At 33.4% G+C, this 24,168-nt stretch overlaps 1 protein-coding gene across 1 annotated transcript in view; it reads right to left on the reverse strand.

The window, feature by feature from the left end:
- Positions 1-1,508: 1,508 nt before the first annotated feature.
- The window catches only part of LOC126888574 (dnaJ homolog subfamily C member 2-like), a 56,483-nt gene continuing 33,823 nt past the window's right edge, over positions 1,509-24,168 (reverse strand). The window contains exon 4 of the mRNA XM_050656923.1: positions 1,509-1,523. Coding sequence (XP_050512880.1) covers positions 1,509-1,523 — 15 coding nt within the window. The remainder of the gene's footprint in view (positions 1,524-24,168) is intronic.

Raw genomic sequence — 24,168 nt, forward strand, 5'->3', positions numbered from 1 at the left:
TACCAATTGTTACTTATAAGAACTTATAAGAACTATTAAGTTACTATTAATTATAGATATTTATTTACATTCATTATTGACAGCTGTAAGTACTTCTTTATTATAATATTTACTTTTTTATAAATCATTTAAATTAGACTAAGAATTGCAACATTGGAGGTTAGGTGGAAGAGCAGATGTATGTTGTCTCTTGACAGCAATATACAAACTGCTGATAATAAGCTAATAGTAGAAAAAAGAGAGAAAAAAGATAATAATAATAATGATTAATAAGCAATTATTTCAATTCAACTTTAACTACTACTATTTCTTAGAATAATGCCCTTACCCCATAGCGTCTCTTATATAAACCAACAAGACAGTGCACTATTCTAATATGCAGACACTCACAAGCACTTGCTCTGTTTGTCACTATCAATCAAACTAGTTAAAAAAGATCTGTCCTCTTCAATCTTCTAGGTTACTTAGGCAGGAGTATCAAGGAGCTGGATTGCCTCAATATGTTCATGCATATGAAGTCGTTTCTGCAATATTCCTTTTTTCTTCTAAATGATTATATCCACTGTTTCCATTCCTATGTCCTTATGGAGGTCACTGTCTGCCATGTACCAAGTAGTATTAAAAATATTTCTCAGTAGTTTGTTCTAGAATGTTTGTATTATTGCTTGGCCTAGCACACTCCCCTAGTGGGAATTCATCAGTCTATACACGTCTCAGTGTCTCAGTATAAGTAATAACTTATGGATTTACATAGTGAAGTTTCTTCCAACTAGTCAAGACATTTTTTTATATCTTATGTTTAGTTCTTCTCTGGTTCTCCAGTTTTTTGTTGATTTGTGGATTTGGTTAACTGTTATTTGGACTTTGCTGGTCGCCTCTTTACTAGTCGTCTCTATTGCTTGGATAGCCGTATCATCAGCAAAGGTGACACATGTGTTACAAGTTACATGTACATGTAGTACAGGTATATCACACGTTTAGAATAGGTAGTAGCTAACACACTGCATTGAGGAACGCCTGCTCTAATTTTTTTGTCCGAAAAACAGTCTTTATGCTTTATTCTATAATGCCATTTATTTATGTACGAATAAATATTGTGAGTACTGTTGGAGCAAAGATCCTTTTAATTTATTTATTAAACCTGCATGGCACACTTTATCGAAAGTCTGTGCAGCATTAAGGAAGACAGTTAAATTGTTTACTCTTATATATCTCATAATTCTTAGTCAGCTTACTAACTTTGTATCCATATTGTTTACCTTTTATAAGTCATATGAAGTTGTGTCTACGCCTGTAAAATCCAATATTAATAAAGTAAAAAAAGCATTAATAAGTAAGCTTACTTCATGATTAAAAAATTTCTTTATTTCTGTTAAGCAATTAGTATTTAAAAAAAATAAGAAGACTATTTTACTTATTCTTTCTTTGACTGCGTTTAAAATACAAAAGAAATCTTAAAGTCTTTTAAGTACAATAAGAAAGAGTAAAATTATTCGTAGTTCATCTGATTAACAGTTTTCCCTCTAAAACAAAAAAGAAAAAAACGAAAATGAAAAAGCACTCAATTTTTAATTGGATTTGGTTAATTCGAGAGAATTTTAATGGACATTTTACATTACCCATCGTCATTTTGAAACAGTCAAACTTTTACAACTCAAACAAATCTTTTATCAGTTCTTGATGCTTGATATAAAAATTATGCGGAGGGATTTGAATTTTAATACGTCTGTCAGCTCGAGTTTTTCTGCGAGTAATTAAAAGTACGAACAAAGTTCTTACATTGTTCGGATTAAGGAGGAGAATCGATACTTTTATTTCGGATTTACTGGGAATAATAAGCTGACGGTCTTAAACTTCAAATATTAAGAAGCGGAAAAACAATTTTAGGGCAGTCAATGAGGGTATTTGGCTCCGAATTCCATCCTACTACATCGATTTACTTGATATTTTCACAGTAAGTAGGGAATAGCTCAAGAAACAAAGTCTACCGTATGCCGATGTGCGCTTTTATCTGGGGGGTGGTTCTCACCCCTTCTCGGGGGTGAAAATTTTTTTGGACAAAACAGCCACGGAAGAGGCTAGAGAATCTAATTCTAAGCAAAAACTGTTCCATAATTATTTTTTAAAAACTCAATACTTTTTATTATTCGTGGTTGAAAATTGACCATTTTCATTGAAAAATGATACTCTTTCGGACGGATTTTTGCGAATAACTTAAAGACTATGCTCCTAACAAAAAAAAACTATATAAAATATTTTTTTAGCTTATAAAAAAACAAAGAGATTCATTACTTCATAACTCTTCTAGTTATAATACAAAAAGGGATATGGTAGGTGAGAAGAGTTTGTTTTTTGGTGCATGCTCAAATCGGTGTATTCAACTTGAAATAACAGAGAAATGGTTAATTTTAGGTGTATAATGGTACTAATAACTTTTGTAGTGCCTGAAAAGGCCTTTAAAATGAGGAGTATTAAATGTCTATTACATTCAAACTAATTGAGATATGCTGCAAAAAAATTGATGACTAGTGTATTTTAAGAAGAAATGAGAAGTATATTTAACTCCTCATCCATCAGAATTTAAATACATTGTTTTTCTTCTAAAATACTTTTTACTATACTGTTATTTCTATGTTCAAAAAGTTGAACTGGTTTAAAATGAAGAATTTGTGAAAAAAGTAAGGTCAAATTATAGAGCGCATTTTTAAATTTTCCTAACAATCTACCTTTTCTCCCTGGTAACTCGAAACTGATAAGAGATACGAAAAAAGATATATACTCGTCCAACTTTTTGAACATAGAAATATCACTATAATAAAAGGTATTGTAGACGAAAAATGATGCATTAACATTCTGGTGGATGGGGGTTAAAATTACTTCTCATTTTTTCTTAAAATACATTAGTTATCAATTTTGTTTGCAAGATATCTCACTTAAAGGTCTTTTCAAGAACTACAAAAGGTATCGGTAGCATTATACACATAAAATTGACCGTTTCTCTGTTATTTCAAGTTAAATACACTAATTTGAGCATGTAACAAAAAAAAACAAACTCTTTTCACCTACCATATCTCTTTTTGTTTTATAACTAGAAGATTTATGAAGGCAAGTGTGTCTTTGTTTTTTTTATAACTTACAAAAATGTTTTATATAGTTTTTTTAATTAGATGCATATTTTTTAAGCTATTGGAAAAAACCCTTTGAAAAGGTGTTACGTTTCAATAAAAATGGCCAATTTTCAACCAGGAATAGCTCAAAAAGTATTGAGTTTTCAAAAAAAAATTATAGAAAAGATTTTGCTTAGAATTAGGTTCTCTAGCGAATTCCGTGGTTATCTTACCAAAAAATTTTCCACCCCTGAGAAGGGGTAGGAACCACCCCCCAAGATAAAAGCACACATCGGTATAGGGTAAACTTTGAATTAGGAGATAAGTAGAGGCAATTCTCAAAATTTCATTAAAATCCATGAAGTAGGATAGAATTCGGAGGTAATATCCTATTCTTGCTTCCATTGACTGGCGTATTTGTATGTTTTTTAAAACTTTGGTCACCGTCGGTTTACCAAACAACCACTCCGTCTTCTTGTTAGTGTAATATATTAAGACTTATCTGTGTAAATACTTTGTTTTATAAACGTGCTATAAAAGTTTTCCTTACATGATCTTACAATGAGGTTGAGTTCAACCCTTCATTCTATATGACAGGACAGACAGGTGACATAGAATATCGTAGGTTTGTTCTAGCATCAGTTTCAGACGGTTTCTTGAAACCATAAGCGAATAGTGGACCAGCGCTAGTAGAGGGTATAGTACTGGTGACTGTATTATGTTCTCTCACTGACCAACTGTTTGCTGACGGTTTCTGACTAGTTTGACTGTTTGCTAGAACAAACTTATTGTCTGCCCAACGACTGTCTTAACCTACAAGGGTAACCAGCCCACTAGTTACCACTATATTACACCTCTCCATCCTTAAATTAGAACATTATAAATCAAGTCTTTCAGGAGGTTTTATAATACGATGAGGTCTTGTGGAAACTACTGGACAGCTAACCTTAAGAGAACCAAACTGTATAGAGCTAGCCAGGTTTACATTAGCATTAGGATTACATGCACTCGAGTCACTCTCTAGCGGTTCCGAACTAACTGTTTGCACTCCCGACACTCCCACTACATCAACCTCTTGACCTATAGTATTGCTGTTATTATAACTATCAGGTATGTTTGTATCGCCTAATATACCAGTCCATATCGGATCTCTCTCTCCTGTCGTTTCCCCATTACTGAGGATCGTGATTTCTTCCAATATTCCTAACAATGTTTTTCCATTGGTCTATATCTTCAGCTGCTCTAAGAGCTTCACAGAATGAGTTTCTAGCTGAATGCTTTATTTGGTCAGGCCATCTAGTTAGTGATCGTGCTCTTGATCTACCCGGAACGTTTCCAGAAACAATTAATCTCTCCAAACTGTCGTCACCTGTGGTAACCATATCGGATAGCCAGCTACATTTTGAGTATTACCTTGAAATTCCTGTCTGTCTACAACTGTCTCCCTATCCACATCAAGTTTAACTTCATCATAAAATTTCCCTACCTTAATAATTTGATCTGCATGTCTTTTCCATAATAAATTACTATTTGTAACTGGCTTACAGATATATGTTAACTGGCCCAGCTTTGAGACAATAATTATAGCTTGGACCCATGAAGGTTTATTTAAATTTCTATAATCTTTCGTATAAACTAATTCCCCTTCTTCAAATACTACCTGTCTACCCCCATGGTGATGTTTATTCTGGTTTAACCTAGACCTTTCTCTAGCAGAGATAGTCATAAAATCTAAGCGGGTCCTAATATGTCTACCAAACATTAGTTGTGAAGGAGTTTCCCCCGTAGTACAATAAGGTTTATTTCTATATGGAAACAAATATTTACTTATAAGCACCCATAAATCTTTTGAATCAGAAGTTTTATCCAATAATAACTTGTTTAGGGAATTTTTAAAGGTTTTTACGCTGTTTTCAGCAGCCCCATTAGTTGCTGAATGATATGGAGCAGACGTTGTATGTATGATGCCATTCGTTTTACAAACTGTTTCAAATTCTTCACTAACCAACTGGGGCCCATTATCCGATATTATAGTATTTGCCAACCCATACCTAGCAAATCAATCTCTTAGTCTATGCAGTGTTGCTGTGGCATCTGTTTTATCCATGATATACACTTCCAGCCACTTTGAAAATGAGTCTGTTATGATCAAAATCATCTTTCTTTTGATTGGTCCTAAGAAGTCTAAGTGAATTATATCAAATACTCCCTTGGCTTCTTCAAACTTTACTAATACTGTCTTATTTGGATTACTTGCGTTTGTCATACATGCTCCACAACTCTTTACATAATCCTCAAGTTCTTCATTCAGATGTGGCCACCAAAAATACTGTCTAGCAAGTGTCTTCATCTTAACCATTCCATTGTGGGTCCCATGTATTTCCTCTAATAACTGCTTCTTTACCCTGTCCGGTACAATTACCCTAAATCCCCACATTAGCATACCATTACCTAGACTTAATTCAAGATATCTCCCCTTAAAAGGCCGTAAATCTTTTTCTACTTCCTCTGGCCAACCTTCCCTTACATACATATATACCTTCGCTAAGTTTCTATCTACTCGTGTTTCTCGAACTAATATCTCAGCGCTTACTGGTACCTTGTCTTTTACCAAAGTGCTGTGTCATTTTCCCCCTCTGAAGCTAAAGGAAGCCTTGAGAGCCTATCTGCTCCCCCACTTTGACTTCCCTTCCTATGTTGAAAACTGTAATTAAATCCGCTTAAGAAAAAACCCATCTTTGAAGACGCACCGCAGCCATTTGTGGTATTCCTTTGTGTTCCCCAAAAATTGCCTGAAGAGGTTTGTGATCTGAACAAAAAACAAACTTGTCTCCCCTCAAATATTGATAAAACATTTTGACCCCCCAAAATATTGCAAGATCTTCTTTTTCTCTTATCCCTATTGGATAACTGAATAATTAGATTCTGTTTTACTTAATAACCTTGAAGTGAAACTAATGGGTTTCTCTGACCCATCTGGGCAAACATGTAAATGCACACATCCATTTTCTTATTTGAGCTGTCACAAACCAATTTAATTGGTTTCGCAGGATCAAAATATGCTAACATCTGGCCTGATAATATAGCCTATTTAGCTTGTTTAAAAGATTTCTCACACTCTCTTGACAATCTAAGTGCCTTCAACAAGTTATATAATGAACTTAGCAATATTGACAATTTATTGAGAAAAAGAGAATAATAGTTAATCATTTCCACAAAAGCCGTAATTTCTGTTACGTTGGTAGGTCGAACAACCACTACTATGGCTTTAACCTTTTCTGGAACTGTATGAAGACTATTTTTATTAATCACATATCCTAAATATCTAATTTCGGGCTTAAAAACTTTTTAAAATTAAGTCTGAAACCAGCCTTGTAGAGCCTACTAAATACATCCTCCAAATTTTTAAGTGTTCTCCCCTATCCTTCCCTGTGACTACAGTGTCATCCATAAAATTTATAGTAAAGAAAAATAGGTTTGTATTCGCCAAACATCAAATAAATATATTTCAACGTGAAATAACCAAAAAATGAAGCACTTCTTGGAAAAAACTCATTTCAACTTTTTTAAAGAGTTTAAAAAGCTTTATGTCCATTTTTATAAAAAATATTCTGGCATCAAATGTGAGCAAGTTACGCTCAAAATACAGTTGGTCCGTTTTGATTTGGCATAAAAAAATCGGGAAAATAACCCCCTAATTAACAACTTAAATATAGTTAATCCTTTCCGCTTCACATGTTGCTTTCTTTATGTTGTGTTTATATGATCTGTAAGTTTCATCGATTCAACGGGCTTATTTTTGGAAAAAAATGGTTTTAAAATAAAATTTTTAAAATTTTTAAATTTGAAAAAACGCTCTTTTCAAAATAACTTAAAAATTATTAGTTATACCAAAACTCTCAAAAAGTAATAAAATGTACGTTTTACTTTTCTGAATATTTTGGACTTTTTGTTTTTCTGTTAGACAAAAATCGGTTATGCTATGGCTGTTCAAAGTTTGCATATACTCGGGATTAGTGACTCGTTCAAGCCATTTTAACTACAGCCTTTTCAAGAATAAGCACTTTGAACCGCTGAGACTTACAGATCGTATAAAGAAGAAATAAGTAAAGTAACTTGTGAAGCGATAACGATTAATTTTAGTTGATATGCTAATTTGGGGGTGCTTTTCGCGCTTCCTTTTACCAAAAAATAAAAAGTTCCAACAATATTTTGAGCATAACTCACTTACTTTTAAGGTTAGAAATTTTTTTAAAAAACAAAAATAAACCTTTTTTTAAACACTTTAAAAAATCAGTGTTTTTTTGGTTATTTTTCGATGAAATATTCGATTTGGAATTTGAAGAATAAGAACCTACTTTTCATTAGCTACAACGTTGCTTGTACTGGGTCTACAGACTTAATACAGGCACCATTTCTTTCATTTTTTTATAAACTATATTTTTGTTAAGAATATATTTCGACAAAATACTTACTTTTTGAGCTATTTGCGAAAAACCGTCTAAATCCGTGGTTATTTTGTTTAAAAATGAACAAATTAACTCGCAATTAACTCGAAAAGTATTGACTTGGTGAAAAAATTGTATAGAACAAAAGTTGCTTAGAATTAGTCAGTTTATCGAATTCCGAACTTATTTTGGACATATACTTTTTCACCCCCGAGAAGGGGTGAAACTCACCCCCAGGGCAAAAGCACACATCGGCACAATATCACTTTTTTTCTTTGACTTATTAGCTATGTGTATACCAAATTACATTTCAATCCAAGCGGTTCTTTAAAATTCAGAGGTTTTGCAATATTTTACCGTTAAAGAAAGTACTATACATTAAGACATTTGTGTAAATACTTTATTTTATAAACGTGCTATAAACGTTTTCCTTACATGATCTTACAATGAGGTTGAGTTCAACCCTTCATTCTATATGACAGGACAGACAGGTGACATAGAATATATTGTCTGCCCAACGACTGCCTTAACCTACAAGGGTTACCAGCCCACTAGTTACCACTATATTACAGTTAGGATCTGTTTTCTGATCATTCTCATGTTTTTAGTCCTGTCGCCAGGGGGGGTACAACGGCCTCCTGTATTCAGATGGACTTACCCAAGTTTTTATTATGTATTTTGGCCCGTAGAACACGAATTTTTTGGGTAACAGTTGATCCGGATGTCGATAAGATTGTTATAAACAAAGAAGTTGAGGAATTACATAACAGCGATTTCTCGCAAAACAAAACATGTTTTTGTATTTTTTGGGCCATTCTAACCAAAAAATGTTCCTACAAGTTTTTTCGTAGGATGCATAGTTTTCCAGATAAACGCGGTTGAACTTCCAAAAAATCGAAAAATTGCAATTTTTGAACCCGAATAACTTTTGATTAAAAAATAAAATAGCAATTCTGCTTACCGCATTTGAAAGTTCAAGTCAAATTCTATCGGTTTCGAATATATACATTGCTAAAAATTTATGTGTTTATTGCTAAAAAAAGCTATAAACACATAGTGTTTCCCGTGCCTAATACATGCGTTTACATGCATGCTACGTAGAAATAGCCTCGCTTGCACTTGTACCTACTCTACCTACTCGTTCGATTTTAAATGAGAAATCATTGAAAACATCACTCCAGCACTAGGTGTTTATACTTTTGTTTAACAATAAAATAATAAATTTTTAGCAATGCAAATAACTAAAACCGATATACTTTGACTTGAACTTTCAAATGCGGTAAGCAGAATTGCTGTTTTATTTTTTAATCAAAAGTTATTCGGGTACAAAAATTGCAATTTTTCGATTTTTTGAAAGTTACAACGCGTTTATCTCGAAAACTATGCATCCTACGAAAAAATTTGTAGGAACATTTTTTGGTTAGAATGGCCCAAAAAATACAAAAACATGTTTTGTTTTGCGAGAAATCGCTGTTATGTAATTCCTCAACTTCTTTGTTTATAACAATCTTATCGACATCCGGATCAACTGTTACCCAAAAAATTCGTGTTCTACGGGTCAAAATACATAAAAAAAACTTGGGTAAGTCCATCTGAATACAGGAGGCCGTTGTACCCCCCCTGGCGACAGGACTATTTAATAGAAGTATGTAAAATCCTTCAGCAGAACACCATCTCCTACATTAACTAACAAATCCAAACACTGGGAACAATTCAGAGAATCACTAAATAATAAATTAGAACTAAATATAGAACTAAATAGCACAGTTAAAAGTGTTATTAAATAACCACAAAAATAATGGTAGGGGAGAGTTGGATAAAACGGGATACCATTCTTGTTTATTTTTATTACGGAAAAAATGTTAAAGAAATTATCATATTATTATTTTTTATAGGTATAAAATTTATTGAAGCATACAAAAAACATATTTTTAGCGATTTTTAATGACTGGAAAATCGTAAAAAAAATATTTATTTAAGTCCTGCACATCCCGTTTTAGCATACCACGGTTGGATAAAACGGGATATGTTCACAATATTTAATTTTTTGCATAAAATTATCTAAAAAGTATATTTAAGTAAGACTGCAAAGCCAAATTTACCTTTGAAAAAACAATATCTTCAGTAGTCAGAAACTTAAAAATAGGCCTTCTTCTTGTTTTATTTCAAAATGGGAAATAAGATATTTTATTTAGGACTAGGTACGTATATCAGAACAAAAGTCACATAAAAATATGTTGTTCTTTTCTGCAGTATGAGAACACGCTTTATCGCCATTTAAAAAATTAATAAGCCAACAAATAAATAGGTAGATAAAACGGGACATAAAAAATTGTATCCCATTTTATCCAACTTATAAGTGTCCCGTTTTGTCCAACTCAGAAAATATTAAAAAAAAAATGGCTCCTGCCTAAACGTGAAAGTAAAATTAGATAGACTAAATAATATGAGAATATTCGTTAATGAGTGCTTAATTAAATGTAATAGTCACCAGAATTATATGTTTAGATATGTAGGCAATATAATATAGAAAACAACGCACTTAAAAGTACAAAGTACCAAAAAAAAATTAATTCAAACAATTCTAAACACAACAACTTTTCATCAAATAATGGCATCGAGGTAAAACGAATTGAGAATGTTAAAATGAAGACAGAGAACAAGTTTTCGATTGATAGCAGCACTAGTTGGGTCTCTAGGCTAGGTATCCCGTTTTATCCGACTATCCCGTTTTATCCAACTCTCCTCTATATATATTCTTATCTCAGACATCTTTCAACCATAGAAACTACGAAGTTTTCACTCTGGAAAGCAACCAAGCAAATGAAATGTCCTCAATTCTCCAACCTTCCAATCCGGACTGAAGAAGATCATGGGGAAAAGCAATAAAAAAAAAGCCGAAATTTTCGCTAAACAGTTTAAAACATTTTTCCAACCATTTCGTGCAGAGTATTAGTATAGATTATGAAATCCAAATTTACCGAATTTCGTTTACATTAAACGATGTCAATAATATACTTCATAGTAGACTAAACTTCAAGAAGTCCGCAGGATATGATCTAGTTTCCGTAACGAGCTTAATAGTCTGGGCTGATTATCGGAGAATAGGCCATTTTTGGGAAAAGTTATTTACCAGCAATTTTATTGCTGGAATCGAATTATAAGATCCTATATATTAATAATATAGATATGCAGATAGTGTGCTACTTTTTTATAAACAAAATGGCGCCCGAAAATCAGGTTTTTTTCAATTATTGCTCTATAACTCCAAAGATTTTAATTTTACAACAAAAACACCCAAATAAAAATTCACCGTGATTAAATTCTGCATAGAGACGTGTTTTTTCTGATCTGCTCTGATGAAAATTTTCCTCGGAAAATGAGGGTTTTCTTAACAAAATCTTTAATTTTCAAATAAAGTTTTAGATAAGTAATTATTTATCAATAATTAAATAATTTGGTGACTTAAAAGCCTTCTTGGTTTAGATCATAGTTCCAGAAGCTGATGAAAATTAAACGAATATTTTAGCAACAATTCAATTATTAATTAATAAATTACGGTCGCAATAATAACCAAAATAATTATGATACACTGATCAAACTTTGAAATCTTATAAAGGTGAGATGCCTATTTAACATTTTGTCGACAAAATATAATTTTTTTGTTTTTTGCATAATCTTTAAATGTTAAAAAAAAAATAGTTATAAACAAATTAACGTTTCTCAGAAAGTTTTTATTATATTGTAATTTTAAAAAATAGCTAAAATGAGCATTTCAAATATCCTGAAAATGAATGTTTTAAAACTTTTTTGCAACCATTTGCAAAAAAGTTATGAAACAGCAAAATAAACATACGATTACTACGGTGTTTATAATTTTTTTTAATGCTTTCAAAGCGTATAAGTGAGTATAAAGTACAAGCTAATTATTTACAAAACAATATCAATTATCAGTTCAAGGGTTATATTTTAATTAAAGATTATAATTTACACGCGCGAAAGTAGAATAATACAGTACTGTAGATAAAATTTTCACTCGGAGCGACGACCGGCCGCGCGAGACGTACACTTTTATAAATAATGTATGCTGCGTGTCAGTCGCTTCGAGTGAACATTTTAGCTCCGACTCTGTATCAGGCCTACTTTTGCGCTAAAAATTACAAAAAAAAAGTATTTTTAATCTTTGACTAAAATATAACCATTACACCAATTTTTGACATATTTTGTGAGTAATTAGATTGTACCATAAACTCGCTTTTAAGCTTTGAAACAATTAAAACAAATTATAAATAACGGAGAAATCGTATATTTATTTTGCTGTTTCATAACGTTTTTGCAAATGGTTGGAAAATTTTTTTAAAGCATTCATTTTCAAGACCTATGAAATACTCATTTTAAGTATTTTATAAAATTGGAATATAATAAACAATTTCTGAGAAATGTTAATTTTTTTATAACAATTTTTTTTAAACATTTAAAGATTATGCAAAAAAATGAAAAATTTATATTTTGTCGACAAAATATTAAATAGGCATCACACCTTTATAACCTTTCTAAGTTTGATCAATGTCTCATGATTATTTTGGTTGTTATTGTGACTGTAAATTGTTAATTAACAATTGAATTGTTGCTAAAATATTCGTTTAATTTTCACCGGCTTCTGAATTTATAATCTATACCAAGAAAGCTTTTATTTCACCAAGCTATATAATTATTGATAAATAATTACTGGCCCAAAAAATTTATTTGAAAATTCGAGATTTTGTTGGGAAAACCCACATTTTCCGAGGAAAATTTTCATCGGAGCAAATCGGAAAAAAACATTCTTCTATGTAGAATTAAATTGGGGTGAATTTTTATTTGAGTGTTATTGGTGTAAAGTTAAAATCTTCGAAGTTATAGAGCAATAATTGAAAAAAATACGATTTGTCGGCGCCATTTTGTTTATAAAAAAAGTAGCACACCACCTGAGGACTTTGCATGCCTATATTAATAATACATAGGATCTTATAATTCGATTCCAGCAATAAAATTGCTGGTAAATAACCTTTCTTTGTACTTTACTAATTAGGCCAGCGTATTATAACTATTTTTTTTCAAAATTTAAAGATTATGCAAAAAAAAGAAAAATTTATATTTTGTCGATAAAATATTAAATAAGCATCTCATCTTTATAATCTTTATTAGTTTGATCAACGTATCATGATTATTTTGGTTATTATTGCGATCGCAAATTGTTAATTAACAATTGAATTGTTGCTAAAATATTCGTTTAATTTTCACCGGCTTCTGGAATTACAATCTATACAAAGAAAGCTTTGATGTCCCTAAGTTATTTAATTATTGATTTATAATTACTTACCTAAAACTTTATTTGAAAATTAGAGTTTTTGTTAGGAAAACCCGCATTTTCCGAGGAAAATTTTCGTCGGAGCAAATCGTAAAAAACATATCTCTATGCAGAATTTAATTGCGGTGAATTTTTATTTGGGTGTTTTTGTTGTAAAAGTAAAATCTTCGGAGTTATAGAGCAATAATTGAAAAAAATACGATTTGTCGGCGCCATTTTGTTTATAAACAAAGTAGCACACTATCTGCGGACTTTGCATACCTATATTATTAATATATAGGATCTTATAATTCGATTCCAGCAATAAAATTGCTGGTAAATAACTTTTCCATGAATTTTGCTAATTAGCCCAGAGTATAAAAGAATTGCCAAGAAAAACCCCATAAAAAAACTACACAACTGTATAATGCCACCGTATTAAGAACAGGATATTTTCCTCTGGATTGGAAACTAGCCCAAATAATTTTAATTCCATAACCCGGAAAATCTACGGAGGAAAAAAGTCCTACAGACCTATTAGCCTGCTACCTATTACGTTCAAAATATTGAAAAAACTGCTGTTAGCTAGAATACTTCCCATTTTAATTGACAAACAAATAAAACCTTATCACTGGTTTGGCTTTAGGCCACAGCACCCTACCACTGAATAAATTCATCGGGTTTACCAGTATTTACGCCAATCACTGAAGAACAGGAAATATGGCTCCGGAAACTTCTCAGACATCTCCCAGATATTTGACACAGTCTGACATAATGGCCCTTTATACAAAATGAAAAAAAAAAATTCATTCCCAACAATTACTGTCATGTACATGACAAAAAATGTCAATACCTTGTAAAACATCATGATGAGCATACATAACTATGGCTGCTGTCCTTCCATTTTTTTTAAGATGTTCCTGTCATAAGAATGCCACATCTCGATATAAAATCGTTTATCGAGATAATAATAAGAGGCAAAAAAGTTTTAAAAATATGGCCTTTAACTAATGGTACCACAATAATAATTCAATTGGAACGTACACAAACATTTGGGGCGTTTAAAAGAATAAAATGTTATTTTCTTAATAAAATAACCAATATTTTTTTTTCATTGGGCGAAAAATTTAATAATTATTGATGAAGTATAGTAATATTTCGTGTTTTAAACTATGGTTTTAAATCGTCAACAATAGATGGAACAGTCCATTTATTATTAGGTACTCCCGTTAAAGGGGAGGTCGTTATACAAAAGTGTATAAACCTTTTTAAAGTTGTTAATAAATTATTCCCTTCAAAATATGCTCAAATTGTATTTCTAAACCTCTTATTTATTTTATATAATAATTAAATTCACTATCAAATGTCATTTATATTTTATTAATTTAAAATTTAGTTTGCCATTGACGGATGTGTCAAACTCAAAGGTAAATAACTTGTGTTTGCTGATATAAATACAAACATATTAAATATTATTTAAACACAACACATCTGTTTCTTCTTCTGGTCTTTGTTTACTTATGCCTATTACGGCGTCGGGTTATAATTGGTCATAATCTGTTTAAACAATATAATTCCTTTCTTCAATTTTAAACATATTATTTTATTATAACGTAGCTATATAATTACGTTTATGTAACGTACCTATACCGCGAGGGGTAACCGCAAGCTAACCTCTTGCGTCACGATTTTTGAATGACGCTCTGGCGTCACGATTTTTGAATGACACCCAATTTTGATTTTACACCCGCCAAAATTCCATACCGAACGATAAGAAGTATTCACCTTAAGAGGAAACAGTAGCGATCAACAGGTTGCAAAAATGCGTTCCAAGATTGCGGCTGTAATTTTGAATATTTTTTCGAGATATTTGGCACACGTATTCGTAATAAAATAAAGAATGGCGGTACAGAGCCCAATTTGAAAAATATATTAATATGTGGAAATTACTCTGTAATTAATTACAATATTAAAAAAAACGAGCCTGTACCGCCATTAAGAAGAACAAAAAATACACTTTCTTCAAATAAATTTTTTATCCGATGCCTAGATTTTGTGTCATTTTGGAACTACTTAAATTTTTTGTTTCATTAGTAGTTCCAAAATGACACAAAATCTAGGCATCGGATAAAAAAGTTTATTTGAAGAAAGTGTATTTTTTTGTTCTTCTTAATGGCGGTACAGGCTCGTTTTTTTAATATGATATTTAATTACAGAGTAATTTCCACATATTAATACATTTTTCAAATTGGGCTCTGTACCGCCATTCTTTATTAAATTACGAATACGTGTGCCAAATATCCCGAAAAAATATTCAAAATTACAGCGGCAAGCTTGGAACGCGTTTTCACTACTTGTTGATCGCTACTGTTTCCTCTTAAAAATCATCGATTACGTCATCGCGCTACGATGGATGACGTTACTAGTATGACCTATACGTCAAAAAATCATATTTTAAAACTAAAAATCGACTTGTTTTGGATTTCTCTCCAAAATCGCCCATTCTCGAGAAAATGAATTTATTCCAACTTAAACGTCCTCGCTATTGTGTGTTAGTGTTAGTGTTAGAAAACTTTAAACAAATTTAAATATACATTACAATAGGAGCACTAATAATTTTCATTGTAAAATTTGCTTCTTGTTATTTTTTTTTGGAGAAAACCTTTACCTAGCAAGACTGTTACGTAACTGAGCAGGAAATTAGACGAAACTTATCTGACGTTTAGGCACAATTTAAATCTGTTTATTACCAGAGAACGGCAGTTCTCACCAGTGGCGCACACCTATACCCCTAGACGCGACACTATATATACACGAAATTTTCGATTTTCTCAATCTGACTGAATTGAAAATTGGGCCAACTCCCATCTTAAAGACGAAGACGAAGTAGTTTTCAATCCTAAGAGTAAATTATTAACATTGAAAATATTAAAAATATTACTAAAAGATTTTCAAATTGAAAACTTATTGGTACACTTTCCTGGTGACACCTCCAAGGGCCAATTTCTCATATCGAGTTCAACTCCAGTTTAACCTGAACTTCTAGTAAACGTCAGTTTAAAGTCAAAATCGTCTTTCTCAATTCACGTTCAACCGATGGCAGTTTAAACTTGAACGATGCTTGAACGGTGGAATTCGGCCGTTCAAAGATTTCAGAACTCAGTTCAGATGATTCCATGGACTACGCATGCGTTGCATTAACACGAAACGCTGTCATAATATAAATATATCCTATTTTATTATTTAAGCCTAACGATAAACGATAACATTATTTTTGTTTTTATAATATTTATTTATAATTATTAAAATGACTATTTGACTATAAATACTTAAATTTAACTTTATTCAAAAACAGCATAAAAATGGTAGTTCAAAATGGCGACAGTTTTTTACCTTTTGCCATCTATTGGCATTTCTCGAAAGCTGTAGAACGAGCGCTGACATGAACGCGCAATGAGAAATGCATTTCAAACAAAACCACAGATCACGGGTGAACCTGGTTCAACTGAACCATAGATTAACGCAGGTATGAGAAATCGACCCCAAGACTTCTACAATTTGCAAGTCAAATGGATGCTGTAGTGAAGACGAGAGGGAAGGAATTCTACACTATGCAATTCACATCCCCCGTCTGCAGCTGGTAAAGTTCCAATGGAAAAATGCACCTAGTTACTCTACGGAGTAATACGACTATAAAATAAAAATGTATACCATTTTATTCAGTTGCAATGCGAAGGCAAAAAATCTCACTTTTCAATTAGAATACGGAGTGCAGTCCAGTCAGTTGAATCGCGATTTTCGGCTCTTATTGGAGCCTTCATCGGAAGGAACATAGGCACTGTTCTCCATATTTTAACTGATTCGTATCGAGAGATTTTCCCACCCATTGCAATTGAAGTGATGACAGTAGGTGGCTAGCGCCATCTGGCATTGAACGACGAAGTAGTTTTCAATCCTAATAGTAAATTATTAACATTGAAAATATTAAAAATATTACTAAAAGATTTTTAAATTGAAAACTTATGGGTACACTTTCCTGGTGACACCTCCAAGTCTTCTACAATTTGCAAGAGAGGGAAGGAATTCTACACTATGCAGTTCACATCCCCCGTCTGCAGCTGGTAAAGTTCCAACGGAAAAATGCACCTAGTTACTCTACGGAGTAACACGACTCTAAAATAAAAAGGTATACCATTTTATTCAGTTGCAATGCGAAGGCAAAACAATCTTACTTTTCAATTAGAATACGGAGTGCAGACCAGTTCCTTAAATCGCGATTTTCGGCTCTTATTGGAGCCTTCATCGGAAGGAACGTAGGCACTGTTCTCCATATTTTAACTGATTCGTATCGAGAGGTTTTCCCACCCATTGCAACTGAAGTGATGATAGTAGGTGGCTAGCGCCATCTGGCATTGAAAGACGAAGTAGTTTTCAATCCTAATAGTAAACTATTAACATTGAAAATAGTAAAAATATTACTAAAAGATTTTTAAATTGAAAACTTATTGGTACACTTTCCTGGTGACACCTCCAAGACTTCTACAATTTGCAAGTCAAATGGATGCTGCAGTGAAGACGAGAGGGAAGGAATTCTACACTATGCAATTCACATCCCCCATCTGCAGCTGGTAAAATTCCAACGGAAAAATGCACCTAGTTACTCTACGGAGTAATACGACTATAAAATAAAAATGTATATCATTTTATTCAGTTGCAATGCAAAGGCAAAACAATCTTACTTTTCAATTATAATACGGAGCGCAGTCCAGTCCCGTAAATCGCGATTTTCGGCTCTTATTGGAGCCTTCATCGGAAGGAACGTAGGCACTGTTCTCCATATTTTAACTGATTCGTATAGAGAGGTTTTCCCACCCATTGCAACTGAAGTGATGATAGTAGGTGGCTAGCGCCATCTGGCATTGAAAGACGAAGTAGTTTTCAATCCTAATAGTAAATTATTAACATTGAAAATATTAAAAATATTACTAAGAGATTTTTAAATTGAAAACTTATGGGTACACTTTCCTGGTGACACCTCCAAGACTTCTACAATTTGCAAGTCAAATGGATGCTGCAGTGAAGACGAGATGGACCGAATTCTAGACTATGCAATTCACATCCCCCGTCTGCAGCTGGTAAAGTTCCAACGGAAAAATGCACCTAGTTACTCTACGGAGTAATACGACTATAAAATAAAAATGTATACCATTTTATTCAGTTGCAATGCGAAGGCAAAACAATCTTAATTTTCAATTAGAATACGGAGTGCAGTCCAGTCCCTTGAATCGCGATTTTCGACCCTTATTGGAGCCTTCATCGGAAGGAACGTAGGCACTGTTCTCCATATTTTAACTGATTCGTATCGAGAGGTTTTCCCACCCATTGCAACTGAAGTGATGATAGTAGGTGGCTAGCGCCATCTGGCGTTGAAAGACGAATTAGTTTTCAATCCTAATAGTAAAATATTAACATTGAAAATATTAAAAATATTACTAAAAGATCTTAAAATTGAAAACTTATTGGTACACTTTCCTGGTGACACCTCCAAGACTTCTACAATTTGAAACTCAAATGGATGCTGCAGTCAAGACGAGAGGGAAGGAATTCTACACTATGCAATTCACATCCCCCGTCTGCAGCTGGTAAAGTTCCAACGAAAAAATGTACCTAGTTACTCTACGGAGTAATACGACTATAAAATAAAAATGTATACCATTTTATTCAGTTGCAATGCGAAGGCAAAACAATCTTACTTTCCAATTAGAATAGGGAGTGCAGTCCAGTCCCTTGAATCGCGATTTTCGGCTCTTATTGGAGCCTTCATCGGAAGGAACGTAGGCACTGTTCTCCATATTTTAACTGATTCGTATCGAGAGGTTTTCCCACCCATTGCAACTGAAGTGATGATAGTAGGTAACTAGCGCCATCTGGCATTGAAAGACCAAGTAGTTTTCAATCCTAATGGTAAATTATTAACATTGAAAATACTAAAAATATTACTAAAAGATTTTTAAATTGAAAACTTATTGGTACACTTTCCTGGTGACACCTCCAAGACTTCTACAATTTGCAAGTCAAATGGATGCTGCAGTGAAGATGAGAGGGAAGGAATTCTACACTATGCAATTCACATCCCCCGTCTGCAGCTGGTAAAGTTCCAACGGAAAAATGCACCTAGTTACTCTACGGAGTAATACGACTATAAAATAAAAATGTAGGCAAAACAATCTTACTTTTCAATTAGAATACGGAGTGCAGTCCAGTCCCTTGAATCGCGATTTTCGGCTCTTATTGGAGCCTTCATCGGAAGGAACATAGGCAGTGTTCTCCATATTTCAACTGATTCGTATCGAGAGGTTTTCCCACCCATTGCAACTGAACTGATGAAAGTAGGTGGCTAGCGCCATCTGGCACTGAAAGACCAAATAGTTTTCAATCCTAATAGTAAATTATTAACATTGAAAATATTAGAAATATTACTAAAAGATTTTTAAATTTAAAGCTTATTGGTACACTTTCCTGGTGACACCTCCAAGACTTCTACAATTTGCAAATCAAATGGATGCTGCAGTGAAGACGAGAGGGAATTGTGAACTGCAGTGAATTGCATAGTGTAGAATTCCTTCCCTCTCGTCATCACTGGAGCATCCATTTGACTTGCAAATTGTAGAAGTCTTGGAGGTGTCACCAGGGAAGTGTACCAATAAGTTTTCAATTTAAAAAGCTTTAAGTAATATTTTTAATATTTTCAATGTTAATAATTTACTATTAGGATTGAAAACTACTTCGTCTTTCAATGCCAGATGGCGCTAGCCACCTACTATCATCACTTCAGTTGCAATGGGTGGGAAAACCTCTCGATACGAATGTATTTAAATATGGAGAACAGTGCCTACGTTCCTTCCAATGAAGTCTACAATAAGAGCCGAAAATCGCGATTCAAGGGACTGGACTGCACTCCGTATTTTAATTGAAAAGTAAGATTGTTTTGCCTTCGCACTGCAACTGAATAAAATGGTATACATTTTTATTTTATAGTCGTATTACTCCGTACAGTAACTAGGTGCATTTTTCTGTTGGAACTTTACCAGCTGCAGACGAGGGATGTGAATTGCATAGTGTAGAATTCCTTCCCTCTCGTCTTCACTGCAGCATCCATTTGACAAGCAAATTGTAGAAGTCTTGGAGGTGTCACCAGGAAAGTGTACAAATAAGTTTTCAATTTAAAAATCTTTTAGTAATATTTTTAATATTTTCAATGTTAATAATTTACTATTAGGATTAAAAACTACTTCGTCTTTCTATGCCAGATGGCGCTAGCCACCTACTATCATCACTTCAGTTGCAATGGGTGGAAAAACCTCTCAAAACGAATCAGTTAAAATATGGAGAACAGTGCCTACGTTCCTTCCGAAGAACGCTCCAATAAGAGCCGAAAATCGCGATTCAAGGGACAAGGGACAGAGGGGAATGTGAATTGCATAGTGTAGAATTCCTTCCCTCTCGTCTTCACTGCAGCATCCATTTGACTTGTAAATTGTAGAAGTCTTGGAGATGTCACCAGGAAAGTGTACCAATAAGTTTTCAATTTAAAAACCTTTTAGTAATATTTTTAATATTTTCAATGTTAGTAATTTACTATTAGGATTGAAAACTAATTCGGCGTTCAATGCCAGATGGCGCTAGCCACCTACTATCATCACTTCAGTTGCAATGGTTGGGAAAACCTCTCGATACGAATCAGTTAAAATATGGAGAACAGTGCCTACGTTCCTTCCGATGAAGGCTCCAATAAGAGCCGAAAATCGCGATTCAAGGGACTGGACTGCACTCCGTATTCTAATTGAAAAATAAGATTGTTTTGCCTTTGCATTGCAACTGAATAAAATGGTATACATTTTTATTTTATTGTCGTATTACTCCGTAGAGTAACGAGGTGCATTTTTCCGTTGGAACTTTATCAGATGCAGACGGGGGATGTGAATTGCATAGTGTAGAATTCCTTCCCTCTCGTCTTCACTGCAGCATCTATTTGACTTGCAAGTTGTAGAAGTCTTGGAGGTGTCACCAGGTAAGTGTACCAATAAGTTTTTAATTTAAAAATCTTTTAGTAATATTTTTAATATTTTCAATGTTAATAATTTATTATTAAGATTGAAAACTATTTCGTTTTTCAATGCCAGACGGCGCCGCTAGCCACCTACTGTCATCACTTCAGTTGCAATGGGTGGGAAAACCTCTCGATACGAATCAGTTAAAATATGGAGAACAGTGCCTACGTTCCTTCCGATGAAGGCTCCAATAAGAGTCGAAAATCGCGATTCAAGGGACTGGACTGCACTGCGTATTCTAATTGAAAAGTAAAATTGTTTTGCCTTCTCATTACAACTGAATAAAATGGTATACATTTTTATTTTATAGTCGTATTACTCCGTAGAGTAACTAGGTGCATTTTTCCGTTGGAACTTTACCAGCTGCAGACGGAGGATGTGAATTGCATAGTGTAGAATTCCTTCCCTTTCGTCTTCACTGCAGCATCCATTTGACTTGAAAATTGTAGAAGTCTTGAAGGTGTCACCAGGAAAGTGTACGAATAAGTTTTCAACTTAAAAACCTTTTAGTAATATTTTTAATATTTTCAATGTTAATAATTTACTATTAGGATTGAAAACTACTTCGTCTTTCAATACCAGATGGCGCTAGCCAGCTACTATCATCACTTCAGTTGCAATGGGTGGGAAAACCTCTCGATACGAATCAGTTAAAATATGGAGAACAGTGCCTACGTTCCTTCCGATGAAGGCTCCAATAGAGCCGAAAATCGCGATTCAAGGGACTGGACTGCACTGCGTATTCTAGTTGAAAAGTAAGATTGTTTTGCCTTCGCATTGCAACTGAATAAAATGGTATACATTTTTATTTTATAGTCGTATTACTTCGTAGAGTAACTAGGTGCATTTTTCCGTTGGAACTTTACCAGCTGCAGACGGGGGATGTGAATTGCATAGTGTAGAATTCCTTCCCTCTCGTCTTCACTGCAGCATCCATTTTACTTGCAAATTGTAGAAGTCTTGGAGGTGTCACCAGGAAAGTGTACCAATAAGTTTTCAATTTAAAAACCTTTTAGTAATAATTTTAATATTTTCAATGTTAATAATTTACTATTAGGATTGAAAGCTACTTCGTCTTTCAATGCCAGATGGTATGACAGCCCTGGCATTAAGGCTATCTTCTCCCGGTGAGGGTGGTTATCCCTTATCCGAGGGGTGGAATAATTGATACGCTTTTACTTGTTGAGTTGTTTTATTTACACTCGCATGAGCATAAGCTGGTAGCACCGCACCCAAAGAACGTCTCGTGTAGAAAGAGACACTATCTTTATTGTGGAAATATTACGTCTGATCAAAAAATAGAATGACGAATGTCTCATATAATAATAAGAATTCCCTTGTTATAGTTTTGCTGTTTATATATTTAGAAATGCCTATTCAGCATCGACCATGAAAAGTGTTTATAATTGACTCTGCAATTATTAGTGAATCGTGATCTAGGATAACAATATTTATATAATCGAATGAAGGTTGTAATATTGTTATGATGACATAAATAACTGAAAGTAATTATCGTAGATAATTACAGGGTGTTTTTAAGATATATCTACTGAGTACAGATGAATTCTTGTACACCTTCCCTTTTTAGGAATTTTCCGACTACGGGGAGGGAAATTTGCAAGTCGTGCTACCAACCCATACTGTGTTGTAATCAATACAAAAAATTTATTTTATATACAAACTTCCTAAGCCTACGCAAATACATAAATAATATAAAATGTTCGTTTAACAACATTGTTTCGTAACACTTGTCACTCACTGTGTTTTCGGATTGTAAGCATATAATCTATTCTTATGTATTTCCTTGATTTTATTGTTTTCTATTCTGATTTTACAATTAACGTTATTTACTTCTGTTATCGTGAAAGGACCTACATAAAGACTATCAAACTTACCATTCTCTTCCCTTTTTACAAGGACTAGGTCTCCTATTTTAAAGTGTTGTGGTGTTGCTTTGAGCTTATTCTTTTCTTGCCGCTCTTTTTTGTGTTTTAATAAGAAGGTTCTGGCTCTCTCGTGTGCGCTTTGTAGTTTGTATCGTAACTCATTGTAGTAGGCATCTATATTGTAACATGGTTGAATCTCATGTGTAAGGTCTTCCGGTAGGTTAACCTTCCTGCCATATAACAGTTCGAACGGTGTGTATCCATGATACGCGTTAGGGGTTGTATTGTAGCAGTATGTGAACATTCTGCAACACACATCCCAATTTTCTCTGTCTTCGTCTATGAATGCTCTTACGTACTCGTTCAACGTTCTGTGTAGTTTTTCGCAACTTCCAATGGACTGTGGGTGGTATGCCGTTGAAAAGTTGTGTTCTATTTTTAATAGCTTTGTTAATTCCTGCATTACTTCGTTCTTATACTCTGTGCCTTGGTCTGTTCTTATTTGCTTCTTGAGTCCGTATGTTGGTATGAAATGATCAAAGATTCCTCTTGCTATTGTCTCTGTTTCTTTATTGCACACTGGTATGCTGACCGCGTATTTTGTCAGTTCACACAACATTGTGATACAGTATTTATTACCTTCATTACTTCTCGTGAATGGACCTATTGTATCTATGTATACTATGTCCCATGGTTTGGAAGATGTGTCCGATATCACGAACTCTTCGACATGTGTTCTTTTCGGTTTGTTAATTTGACATTTGTGGCATTGTTTTACGTATTTTCTTACGTCTTTTTCCAAATTTTTCCATCGGAATCTTGCCTTTAGCTTCTTAGTTAGTCTGTTATTCCCTACGTGTCCTCCAAACATCGGGTGATTATGGTATTCTCCTATTAATCTGTGTTTTTCTTTGTCATCTTTTATTGTTTCTGGTACTTCACATATGTATATTTCTATATTCTTCAATTTTTTATTTCTTTCTTTAATAAATTCATCAATTGTGCACATTTTAAAAATAATATCATTTACGTATATTTTTACTTTACGTACTGCATTCTCTACCGCCAGCTTATCAAGCTGTACCAACGCTTGGTTTAAATCGAAATGATTCAATCCTGTGGCTATGCTTTTGCTGCATTTTATTTTGTTTTTGGCCCTAATTCTCAGTCTTGGTGAGATTAGTTCTGCTCCAAAGGACAAAATTGGTAGTCTATGCGCCTCTAAATTATTTAGTACCTTCCTTACTGTCTGTTTGGTGGCTTCTGGCTGTAGTGCGAGTTCACTTT

This window comes from Diabrotica virgifera, chromosome 7 (assembly GCF_917563875.1).
Source record: "Diabrotica virgifera virgifera chromosome 7, PGI_DIABVI_V3a".
Lineage (NCBI taxonomy): Eukaryota > Metazoa > Arthropoda > Insecta > Coleoptera > Chrysomelidae > Diabrotica > Diabrotica virgifera.